Source organism: Trichechus manatus, unplaced genomic scaffold, assembly GCF_000243295.1.
Source record: "Trichechus manatus latirostris isolate Lorelei unplaced genomic scaffold, TriManLat1.0 scaffold00044, whole genome shotgun sequence".
Lineage (NCBI taxonomy): Eukaryota > Metazoa > Chordata > Mammalia > Sirenia > Trichechidae > Trichechus > Trichechus manatus.
This window is the reverse complement of record NW_004443980.1, coordinates 646927-659659: the sequence shown is the minus strand read 5'-3', so window position 1 is coordinate 659659 and position 12733 is coordinate 646927. Positions and strand designations below refer to the sequence as shown.

The following is a 12733-nucleotide window of genomic DNA, read 5'->3' as shown; positions in this document are numbered from 1 at the left end:
CTGCACTCTGAAATACCTGAAGGTATTTGAGGAACACTATAATATTGGAGTTTAGTAGCAGGGAGAGAAGGTGAGTTGTACAGAAGGAGAAGATATTTGGCTTCAGAGGGCTGAGTATGCATAGCAGAGGAATTCCAAATAACAAAATTTATGGGAAAAAAACAATATTTTTGTATTTTCACTCCGCTTTTGAGTCATTCATTCAACAGACAGTATTGTCTGTGCACCAGGCACCGTGCTTGTCTGCTGCTTGGTAGGTGGTGGGGAGGGGTCAGGGAAGAGGAGGTGGGAGCTGCGGGGGTGGTTAGCCATGTATGCATTGGGGGAAATGGTGTTCATTCCGACATGTACAGGAACATATACAAGTGGAATGCTGTGGGAGTATAGGAAGAAGCTATTAAGCATAATCCAGAACAGTGGGTTTTTTTCCTTGTGATCTTAAAAAGGAAATCTTCTGAAACAATTCTGTGCGGGAAACTCCTAGAATGCTTTTAAAGTATAGTACTTCGTTAGAACAAATTGATAATCCGGATTAAAAAATGTCAGATTCCAACAAATAAGAGGCTATTTTATGTTCTTTGCAGAATACTGTAGTTTTCAGTAATATAAAAAATGAGTATTTCTGACATTCTTAGGTATTTGTAGACTTTGCGATGATATTACATGGGAAAAGTTATTACTGTTATCAGTACACAAGGGCTTTCATTTATAAGGGGACTGCCACAGAAGAAAATCTGTCATAATATTTTATAGCCATATCACAAGAGTAACACTAATAGCCAGCATCTACACTGCATGCTGCAGTTTACAGATGGTCCTGTGTATTTGACCTCATCTGCTCACCACAGTTCTGTGACGTAGGTGATGGCTAGCTAGTTTATATTATTACTAGTAATAGTAGTAATATTACCATCATCCCATTTTATAGCTGAGAAAACTGACTCTTAAGGATGTAAGTGATTTGTTCAGAATCTATAAATTTAAATTCCCAAAGAGAGAAAATAAATTTTGAATTCTAATAATTAGACTTAATTATATCTGATATTTAAGAATAAAAAATTAATTGCGCTTTTTAAACCCCATTTATTTCTCATCTGTTACTGGGAGAGAGGCAGGCAGCAGTTAAGAAAACATAGTTAATATTTCTGAACAGTGCAGTATTTTCCACTCTTCTTAGAATTATGACTGTTGTTTGAAGGTCAGTTAATTGCCTTTTTTCCTTTCCCTTTGGACTTTATAGTAATTGACTTTATGGTACATTGAATTTTGAGAAAATGCTTAAAGTGTGGGATTTTTATTCTTGGTGTCAGTTTTTTTCTCTTAGGATTCATTCATTCATTTGTTCTTAGAACAAAAATTTATTGTATGCCAGGAACTGACCTAGATCCCAAATCCTTTGCAGTCACATTTATTTTGTAAATAACATTGTTACTTTGTGATTCATGTCCAGCTGTGTCTGTCCTCTTAGGTGGGGTGACTGCTCTCTGTTGGGACCCAGTCCAGCGAATGCTCTTCTCAGGCAGTTCAGATCACTCTGTCATCATGTGGGACATTGGTGGGAGAAAAGGAACAGCCATCGAGCTCCAAGGACACAAGTAAGGCTGCTGGTGCTTTTGTAAAGAATTCTTGGGAAGGAGTCCCAGCTGAAGGCTAGAGCAGAGGCTAACAGAGGAAAGGGAAGGAAGGTGGCAGGACGCAAATACTGGCCTTTGATTTATAGCTGGGCATAAGTGTGTTTACTTATTCATAACCCATCTTATTCCACGAGGGATTTGAGAATGTTTACAAAAACCATACAGTAAAACAATGGCAGCAAATTAATAAAAGGTAAGAATTAGAACCAGGGAGAATACAAGGGTAAAAATTTAGGACTGAGAGAAAAAAAGAGCTTAAAAATATAGGCCACGAAGGCCTACAGAACTTCTACAATTGAGTTTAAATGTGGCTTCCAGCTTCCTGGCAGCTTAAGGAAAATGGGAGAGGTAATATCCTTACACAGTACATTTTGTAATTCAACAAATATTTACTGAGTTCCTGCCTTGATCCGTATCAGGCTCTTCTTCCTTAAGGGATGGATTTTAGAGGGCTGAGAGCGAGAGCAGAGGAAGCCTCAAGTTTCCTTGGAGTGGTTCTCAGACTTCGTGGCACACAAAGAATCACCAAGGAATTTAAGTCGATTCCTGGGCCCCATCCTCTCGTTGCCGGGCGGGCGCTGCATGGATCTGTGTGGTAATGAGCATCCTGGGCCAAGCACACTCTGGAGACATGTGCCTGACAGCGTGTTGCCCACAGTCCCTGAACAGAGCCTGCCCTGTCTGCAGAAAAGACATTAGGATCTTCTTCGGAAGTCTAAAATTAATCTGAGTTATGTTTACCTTACACAGGTCTCAAAATGATACTCACATGACCCTTGTCAGCCACAGACAGACATCAGCAATGCCCTCACAAACTGAGTGCTTTTCAGCAGCATTAGACTTCCTGTCACTCTGCCTGGAAGCATTCGTTACAAAATATTCTCCTGAGTAGTTTAATCTACAGGTTTGGATTATTGGCTATGAACTAACTAAATTTTGGAGGGCCCAGACACAAATAATTATTTCCGCTTTGGAGTTTGGGTTTACAGGAGTAGCTATTAAGCCCCAGTTGTCTGGGGCCACTCCTGGCTTGTGACAGTCAGACCTTGTCATCAGCCCATTAGAGGAATTGTCCCCTGTGTTCTCCATGATGAGGGGAGACACATCCAGAGTGTGTAGAAGGAATTCACATCACCCATGCAAACGAAGAAGAGGGGCCAGACCATGGTACTGTTTCATAACACCCTGTTCTTATCTAATCTGCCAGGCGATTCCTGCCAACTCTAACTCTCAGAGCAATAAAATGCAGGTTTTGAATAAAGATCAGCAGTATTTGTCGGACTCATTCAGTTTAATTCATAACTAGTTTTATGTTTACATAGTGGTTAATGAAGACTGCAGGCGACCTTGCATAATTTCATGAGATTCCTCCACAAGACAGTAGACTGTTACAGTGACCAATGTCAGCATCACTGTGCACAAAGTGCCCTGGACCCTCATGGAAAATGTTGTCCTGGAAAACCTACATCTGCAGTTTCATAAGGAAGGAACCCCTGTGACATTTAGATACAATCTCTCAGTCCCGGAAGGAGAAAACATAAACAAATAGGTTTTCCAGTTTCTAAGAATGCAGAGTTGTCCTTTTAGAAAATGGAATACACCATACCTGGAGTTCTTCTGGTAGAGTCACACCTATTCAGAACCTATTTAGGTAGGCAGGCAGGCTGGGGAGATAAGGAGCCACCAGTCAGAACTGGCCTTAAATAGTCAGAATGGCAGAAGGCCTTGGCCTGGGACTTTATTTAAGTCAAGCTTCGTAATCAACTCTAGGTCTTAGCCTGAGGGTGTTGCCCTGGTATCACAGGTTTACAGGAAGTAAATTTCTCAGCATCAACTGCTGTCGCTCTGTTAGAGTGGGTTTGAACATCAGGGCTGGGGATGGAGGAGCCACTGGAGCTGCGGAAAGTGGTAGAATGGGACTCTGAGAGAAAGGAAGGAAGGGGCAGGGAAGGAGAAGTCCTAGGAGCCCTCTCACAGCAGCCTTGAAAGCCGGCTGCTGGACTGGGGCCCCGTGATTCTCGTATTTGATTAGTGCTTAGTATTTTGTCAAAGATCTTTCAAAACACACAGATACCTCAGTTTAAAGTTACAATGACCCTATGAAAGAGAGAGGCCAGACATCATTTTTCAGATGAGAACATTGAGGTACCATCCTCAAAGACCCCAGCTGTAACTTATATCTCCCAAACCTTAGTCCAGTCCAACAGAGAGCAGCACAGTACCTTCTGTGTATCTAGGCACTACACGAGGCACTGGGGATAGAAAAATGGACACTGACTAACACACGGCCCTCACTATACCCGTAACACTTCCTGTTTGTTTTCTGCTTCAGGGGCCAAAGAGTCTCTTCTTGGGGCCCACGGTTGCCCCTTGTCCTCCTCCAGTTCCCAATTTCCCCCATTGCCTGCCTCTCCCAGGATGACTAATGCTGGTCAGAGTCCCAAATCAGGAACCATGGTTGGTAAGCTTAGGAGCTGGAGAAGGCAGGCGGGGCCGAGTGGGGAGACTGCCCTCCCCTAGTGTGGGAGTGTCTAGCCATGGTGCTGAGGGACGGCGCCACAAGCTTCTGTTGCAGCTTCTGTGGCTTCATGTCGACCTTCAGGGGCAGAAATGTGATGTTTATGTAACTAGCTTGATTAGGTGTGCAAAAAAATTCCCACCAAAAAAGAGCAAACTTTAGCACCAGAGAAAGTAATTGATGACAGTGAAAATATATCCAAGTCCAAGGAAAAAAACTGAGAAAGTACACCTCTATACAGTATCATCTGCACTTGAAGCATTTGGATGTTTTTATTCCAAGTGGAATGTGATTGTGTGCTAACTTTGTGGGAGGAAAGGCAAAGAAGGTTCTCGTCTCAGGGACCAGTGGCGTTTATTAGCTACTAGTTGGGCAAGTATTATAGAATCATTAACCTGGGCACTTCTTGTCCAGTGCCCACTTTGTCAAATCTAGTAATAGTCCTTGGGCTTTTTAGATCCTTTTTTATTCTGATATAATGCCTATCATTTTATGGCCAACTTTCTGACTATAAGTTTTCTTTCTGATAGCTTAATTTGATGTATTTGCTTAGGCTTTCAAGACTTTCTGATAACTTAATTTAGTGATAACTTGAGTTAAAGCACAGGTAGAAATCTGTGCTGTCCTTTTGCACGGACTTTCCACCATGGCTGGAATCAGCCTCCACCAAGCCTGAGTCACAGCCATAATATTGGCCACTCATGGCTTGCATATTTGTGTCCTCTTTCCAAAATCCCAGTTCTTGGTTTCTGTCTTATTACTCTTACCAAGTATGTCGTTGTTGTTAGCTGTTGTCGAGTCACCTCCAGCATATGGTAACCACACATACACAACAGAATGAAATCCTGCCCTGTCCCACACCACCCTCATGATTGCCAGCATGTTTCAGTCCTTTGTTGCATTCTAATGTAGAGGGCTCGTCTTCCAGCACAATATCAGACAGTATTCTGTTGTGACCCATAGGGCTTGCATTGGCTAATTTTTGGAAGTAGATTGCCAGGCCTTTCTTCCTAGTCCATCTTAGTCTAGAAGCTCTGCTGAAACCTGTCCACCATGGGTGATCCTGCTGGTATTTGGCATAGCTTCCAACATCATAGCAATACAACAATATGACAAACTGACATATGGGTGATGATTACCATGTGTAAGAATTTGTTAGAAGTTTCCTCAGAGCCATTTAGTAAAGAGATAGCCTATTAATAAATAAATATACATTGAGAGAATTTGTGCTCTTCCTCCTTGTAGCAAGTAAATTGCATTTAAAGTTGTGAAAGGAAGTGGAGTCCTCTCAGCCAGCATCTGTGTTTGGGAAGGGAGGGTAAGGATCAGTATATACAAAATCTTTCTCTCCTTGTGAATCTGCAGGATTTAGGAGTATTTCTCACTGTCGTGCTAGAGACCTATTAGGGTGGAGAGGAAGAGATGCCTTTCTTATTTCTAACTATTTAAGTGAACACACACTAGGTCAAAGTATTAGAAATTAGAGTTTTTGTAGAGAATGGAAGCTTGTCAAAGAAAGCGGAGCAATACAGAGTGGTTGTTAAGCACGCGAGCCTTTGAGTCCGGTCAGGCTGTGTGAGCCAGCCCTCCTGCTGAAGACTGTGTAGCCTTTGGCAAGGCACTTCACACTGTATTCCTCGGTACCCTCATCTCTGAAGTAAAGATAATGTTGGAAAGAAAACCCCTCCCAAGGTTGTAGAAAAACAAATGATTGAATATGTGTAAAATAACCAGCACAGGAATAAGGGCCTAATAAATGACAGTGTTGTTAAAGTTATTCTTATTCATAAGAATATATAATAATTAAAAAATCAGGCTTTCAGATTTGAGTACTGTTTCTCTCTGTATCATTTCCTGTGGAGACATTGCCACATACGCCTAATCCCTTTGTCCATCATTTATTCAGCAAATGAGTACAGAGCTCCATCTGCACACCAGGCCTTGTATCAGGCTCTTAGGGCACACAGTTGGGTAAGAAACATAGTTCCTGCCCTTATGGAGCTGCGCTAGAAGTATGAAGATAAGTAACCAGAAAACCCATTGCCGCTGAGTCTCTTCCGACTCATAGCGACTGTCATGGATTGAATTGTGTCCCCCAAAAATATCTGTCAACTTGGCTGGGTCATGATTCCCAGTATTGTATGATTATGTACCATTTTGTAAATCTGATGATTTCCTTATGTGTTGTAAATGCTATCACTATGATGAGGTTATACTGATGAGGTTTACAAGATTAGATAGTGTCTTAATCCAATCTCTTTTGAGATAATAAAAGAGAGAAGCGAGCAGAGACACATGGGAACCTCATTCCACCAAGAAAGCAGTGCCAGGAGCAGAGCGCATCCTTTGGACCTGAGGTTCCTGTGCTGAGATGGTCCCAGACCAAGGGAAGACTGAGGCATCACAAGAACCTTCCAGATGAAGGGAAGATTGATGACACAGACCTTTCTCCAGAGCCGACAGAGAGAGAAAGCCTTCCTCTGGAGCTAATGCCTTGAATTTGGACTTGCAGCCTACTAGACTGTGAGACAATAAATTTCTCTTTGTTAAAAGCCATCCACTCGTGGTATTTCTGTTAGAGCAGCACTAGATGACTAAGACAGTGACCCTACAGGACAGAGTAGAACTGCCCCATGGGGTTCAGCAGCTGGTGGATTCGAACTGCTGACCTTTTGGTTAGCAGCCAAGCTCTTAAGCACTGTGCAACCAGGGCTCCATGAAAATGGGTAAAGGTGGGACAATTTGCCAGTTTTACTGGAAGGTAGAGGCTTCATTGGGAGGTGGGGATCACTCTTGATTTGGATCTTAGAAGATGAAGAGGTTCTCATAGCACACAGGATCAGGAGGTTACTCAACAGAGCGACCTGCAGGAACAAAAACATAGTGGGTTCAAGAGATTGCCAGTGGACAGAGGGCAGTGGCTCATTTCAGCTTCCACTCAAGCTAGTAAATAGCGGTGTCTCTGATGCTCCCAGACAGGGCCCTGAGTTCAAGTTCAGACTAGCTGTGGTCAGGACCCATGGGTAGGCAGAGCCCTTCCTGGTCCCTTTGGCCTGGGATGTCCCTAGGTATCAGATAGCCGGGAGACCTAACATGGGTGCATTGCTCATGAGCCTTCTCGGGTCCCTGGAGGTTGGAAGCCTTGTGAGGCGACTCTGAATACAGGAAGCGAGGTGTCTGGTAGCAGATGCATAGCTGATGAGATTTTCACAAAGTAACCTGGGGCACACCTGAACAGGGATGTGAACCCTGGACTGCCATGGACTGCCATAAGAATGAGCAAATTATCTTGGAAGAAGTACAGCCAGAATACTCCATAGAAGCGAGGATGGCAAGACTTTGTCTCACTCACTTTGCACATGTTATCAGGAGGGACCAGTCCCTGGAGAAGGACACTATGCTTAGGAAAATTGAGAGTCAATGACAAAGAGGAAGACCCTCAACCAGATGAATTGACACAGTGGCTGCAACAGTATCCTCAAACATAGCAACAACTGTGAGGATGGTGCAGGACCGGGCAGTGTTTCATTCTGTTGTACACAGGGCCGCAGTGAGTTGGAACAGACGAGACAGTACTTAACAACAACGACAACCTGGGGCATCTCATCCAAGAAAAGGAAGACGCTGCACATTTAAGGTCCCTACTGTCTGAGGATGGAGGAGGGCCTAGACTGGCATTTGGGCAGCTGTTAGTTTGGGTCTGAGAGTCTGTTTTTATAACGAGAGTAAAGGCATCTCTGCCCTTCTCCCTTAAGCAGCATCAGACGGGCCTGCTTTACAGCCTGTGCAGCCACACAGGCCCCGTGTTTAGAAGGGCTCATGCTTGGTTTACTGCTCTGTTGTTGCCATCTGGACAGTCTTAGTAATTTTTTAACAAGGAGCCAGCATTTTCATTTTGCACTGTGTTGTTGTTATTAGGTGCCATAGAGTCAGTTCCGACTCATAGCGACCCTGTGTACAACAGAGTCAAACACTGCCCGGTCCTGCACCATCCTCACAGTTGTTGCTATGTTTGAGCCCATTGTTGCAGCCACTGTGTCAGTCCATCTCTTTGAGGGTCCTCCTCTTTTTCACTGACCCTCTACTTTACCAAGCATGGTGTCCTTCTCCAGGGACTGTTCTCTCCTGATAACATGTCCAAAGATCATGAAATGCAGTCTCACCATCCTCGCTTCTAATGAGCATTCTGGCTGTACTTTTTCCAAGACAGATTTGTTCATTCTTCTGGAAGTCCATGGTATATTCAGTATTGTTCGCCAACACCATAATTAGAAGACATTAATTCTTCTTCAGTCTTCTTTATTCATTGTCCAGCTTTCACATGCATATGAGGCGGTTGAAAATATCATGGCTTCGGTCAGGCGCACCTTAGTCCTTAAAGTGACATCTTTGCTTTTTAACACTTTAAAGGGGTCTTTTGCAGCAGATTTGCCCAATGCAGTAAATGTCGTTTGATTTCTTGACTGCTGCTTCCATGGGTGTTGAGTAAAATGAAATCCTTGACAACTTCAATCTTTTCTCCATTTATCGTGATGTTCTTTATTGGTCCAGTTGTGAGGATTTTTGTTTTCTTTATGTAGAGGTATAATCCATACTGAAGGCTGTAGTCCTTGATCTTCATCAGCAAGTGCTTCAGGTCCTCTTCACTTACAGCAGGCAAGGTTGTATCATCTGCATAACACAGGCTGTTAACGAGTCTTCCTCCAATCCTGATGCCCCATTCTTCTTCATATAGTCTAGCTTCTTGGATTATTTGCTCAGCATACAGATTGAATAAGTATAGTGAAAGGATACAACCCTGACATACACTTTTCCTGACTTTAAACCACACAGTATCTCCTTGTTCTGTTGGAACAACTGCCTCTTGGTCTATGTACAGATTCCTTATGAGCACAGTTAAGTGTTCTGGAGTTCCCATCTCCTTAAAGTGGCAAGAATGAACACTTTCATTGATATAACCCAAAGGTATAGCCTCTCTGTAGCATATAAAAATAATAAGCAAGTGTATATAAACTTAATGTTATTCTTTGTAATTAAAGTTTTAGTATTCTAACTTAGAAATTTAAGATATCCCGTGATTATCCATCAGTTATCTCAACTTAATATTAGTCCATTTTAAGTTATCTAAAGATCTTAGAAATTATCTTTGTTGATACCCTACAAAACATAATTACTGATTATATAAAAAGTTTGTTAGAATAATTATTCAGTTTAGTTGAACACAGATTTATTTTATAATCTTAAACATTGTGTAGGAGTAATATGAGCTTGAGGGGAGTGGTGGTTCCATGGTAGAATTCTTGCCTTCCAGGCTCGATTCCTGGCCAGTGCACCTCATGCACATCCACCACCCTTCTGTCACTGGAGGCTTAAGTGTTGCCGTGTTGCTGAACAGGTTTCAGTGGAGCTTCCAGACTGCGATGAATTAGGAAGAAAGGCCTGGTGATCTCCATTCAAAAATCCTATGAATCACAGCAGTCTGATCTCATTGTTCATAGGGTCATCATGAGTCAGAGGCTGATCTGAGGGCAGCTAACAACAAAATAACATTAGCTTATTTGACCAGTAGTCTGTGTAAGTTTAGGAGAAATAAACCCAAGTAAAATAAAACGTGCATTTGTATTAACACTGATAAACTAAAGATATAACTTTTTTAAAACCTATTATACTAGTCTCATTTGCCAGTTATCTTAATTTTTGAATTTAGATTCTTGAAATGACCGAGTTAGCAGTTTTGTAAGAAAAATTTTAAGTCTAGCACATTTAAAGCATGAGAGGTTCCATTTCCTTATTTTCTGTGAATTTTAGGAGTATTCACTTTAGGTAAGCACTTGTTTATTTTTATCAGTCAATGGGAACAAGTTCTTTGAATTTAAGAACTGCTATAATCTAATTTATTGATACTGGTGGCGCAGTGGTTAAGAGTTCGGCTGCTAACCAAAAGGTCAGCAGTTCGAATCCACCAGCCACTCCTTGGAAACCTGATGGGGCAGTTCTACTCTGTCCTGTAGGGTCGCTATGAGTCTGAATCGACTCGACGGCAACGGGTTTTTTTAAATGGGAAATAGGGAAGCATTTCATACACAACTAGAGGTACAGGCCTTTGTGAATCACAGAAAGACACACAGAGTTAATAGCTCCAGTTTGACACATTCAGCCACAGGCCGAGAGTAGGCAGAGACACACAAAATCACCAGTCCAGTTATCAAAGAACTGCTCTCCTTCCCAGGAGGTACCAGACTCTTAATTGATTTGAGCTCAAAACAGCAAATATACAAACACAAAAGACCAAGAAATCACATTCTCCGTTCCGCTCACCCGACAGAGAATAGATCTCTGTTAACCCTTGTTGGAAATCACCAAATTATCAGCCGATGGCACCAAATTCCCCGTCAGTGCTGCCATCAAGGGAGTAACTTGTCAGCACGAACTAGAAGTAAAACTAAAACACAAAATCAGTAGAGACAATAAAAGCTAGAGAGCGTCTGTTGCCGCTTTGGATTTGCTCTGGGAACCAGGAGAAGACACGCCTGGCCTGACCTAACCCATTCGTGGGGGCACTTCTTCGGAATGCAGCTTACCTGGCTCTGTCGGGTAGATCCATGGGCATCTTGAAGGACAAAACTTTCAAAGGATTAAAAAACAAAAAAAAGACGAAATCATGATTATTGAACAAATGTAAAATGAACCTGTGTCAAAGATTTTAAGTAAGTAATGAAGGAACAACAATCAACTTTATTCCTTTAAGTGTTAGTAACTGACAAAGACTGCTTCTTCCTGGCACCTCAGTATCTTAAAGAAGTGTTTTGACTCATCTGAAATCTCCGGTACTCGCCTGACCATTAACCAACTAACCAGTTGCTGTCTAGTCAATTCTGACTCATGGCAACCCCATGTGTGCAGAATAGCTCCGTAGGGTTTTCATAACTGTGACTTGGAAGCAGGTTGCCAGAACCTTCTTCCAAGGCAGCTCAGTGTGTTTGAACAGCAACATTTTGGTTAGTTGCCCAGCGTTTAACCGTTTGTGCCATCCAGGTACTCCACTTGTCCTTTAGCATATTGAAAATTAAGTCAGATGTCTTGAATTTACACTTGGGGGCTGTGAGTCAGTGTGTGGTAGTTGACTTTGCTAGGGTTTCTGCCATCAGGCCTTTCATTTGCTGTCCTGAAGTGTTGCTCCCCTTGGTTCCTTTCACAGTGACAAAGTCCAGGCCCTCTCCTATGCGCAGCACACGCGGCAGCTCATCTCCTGTGGCGGTGATGGTGGGATTGTCGTCTGGAACATGGACGTCAAGAGGCAGGAGGTAGGGGCCACAGAGGCTGGGGGATTGTCTCCTTCACGGCAGCAGAGCTGGTCTCTACGTTTGGGCAGTGCTGAAAAACGGCTCAGCTTCCCTCTCGCTGCGTTGTTTCTTCTTTTATGATTAAACCATGACATGTTATGTCAGAATAAAAGATGGTATAAAAAGTTTCCATTTTTTTTTGCCCCTCACAAGTTGGCATGTGACATTAATATAATGGAGATTTCATAAGAATTTTGACTGAAACTAAGCTGTTTAGACTTTAAATAAGTTATAGCATTTGCTACAAAAGTCCAGGTGAGAAAAAGGAACCATCTATTTTCAGGCAGTTAGCCCTTCAGTACCAAACACCCTATGAAAACAGGAAATTCATGTGCTTTATTTTATTGAGGGAAATGGTGGCGAGGGTGTGAGGAATGTTATTTAATGAAGTAATCCTTAGTTTGGTATCCATAGAAATAAGTATTTTAAATAATTTAAATGTTATCATAGCATTCTTTTTTATAAAGTTTTCTTTTTAATCTTTGAGCGTCTTAACAACTGATACGTTTACTGACGTCTCTTCTGACAGGCACTTCAAAGTTAACCATTTTCCCATTTCCCTTGAATTGTTTTGGGTAGACTTTCCCTTTGACAGTATATATTCCTCTAATTTATTTCTTTGCAGGATGCAAGAACTAGATAGAAAAGCAACACTTAAAATTAGACGAAAGCGATTTCCCAACTTCTTTCCACGCCCCCACCCTAATCTCATTTCTCGAGAGTAGTTGCTATTACTCACAACGTAATGCCTTTCAAATATCAGTAATGAAATGCTTAAGAAGGTTAAAGCTTTATTTGCTCAAAGCATAAATCCATGGGCGTTCTATTAGTAACGAATTAAAATGATCATCACTGTTACGAAGTGGGGAAATGTAGAATATTGTTTTTGAAAAGTACTGCTTGGCGCCACTTGGCAGGGACATAGTTATAATGTGGCTAGCTGTGCCAGCCAGGCTCTCGGTGCTGACCAGTGACTGTCCTGGCTGGGGTCTGCACAGTAGCCTGCTTTGGGTTAGGGGCAGTCACACCTGTTATGTCCTGGCTTCTTTCCAGGCCCAACTGACCAGCCAGGGGAGGAGGGGATGGCTGGATTCTTTTCCCTCATTGCAAGGACTGACCCCAAAGAAGGACACGTGTGTGTCTCCAGAAATGAGACTAGGTGGTTGTTGGGGAGCCCTTCCAGCCATCTTGTTTAAATTCCACCTCTTGATAGGCAGATATATGGGCACTAAGTGCTT

The 12733-nt window shown here is 42.5% G+C and overlaps 1 protein-coding gene across 7 annotated transcripts in view; it reads left to right on the top strand.

Annotated features, from left to right (window-relative positions):
• The window catches only part of WDFY2 (WD repeat and FYVE domain containing 2), a 256485-nt gene that overhangs the window by 232961 nt on the left and 10791 nt on the right, over window positions 1-12733 (top strand). For all 7 annotated transcript variants that reach the window (XR_002824130.1, XM_004376562.2, XM_023731517.1 and 4 more), the window contains 2 exons: window positions 1469-1595; window positions 11351-11456. Coding sequence is in view for 6 of the 7 variants with exons in the window: in XM_004376562.2 (XP_004376619.1) it covers window positions 1469-1595; window positions 11351-11456 (233 nt within the window). In the remaining variant the exon portion in view is untranslated. The remainder of the gene's footprint in view (window positions 1-1468; window positions 1596-11350; window positions 11457-12733) is intronic.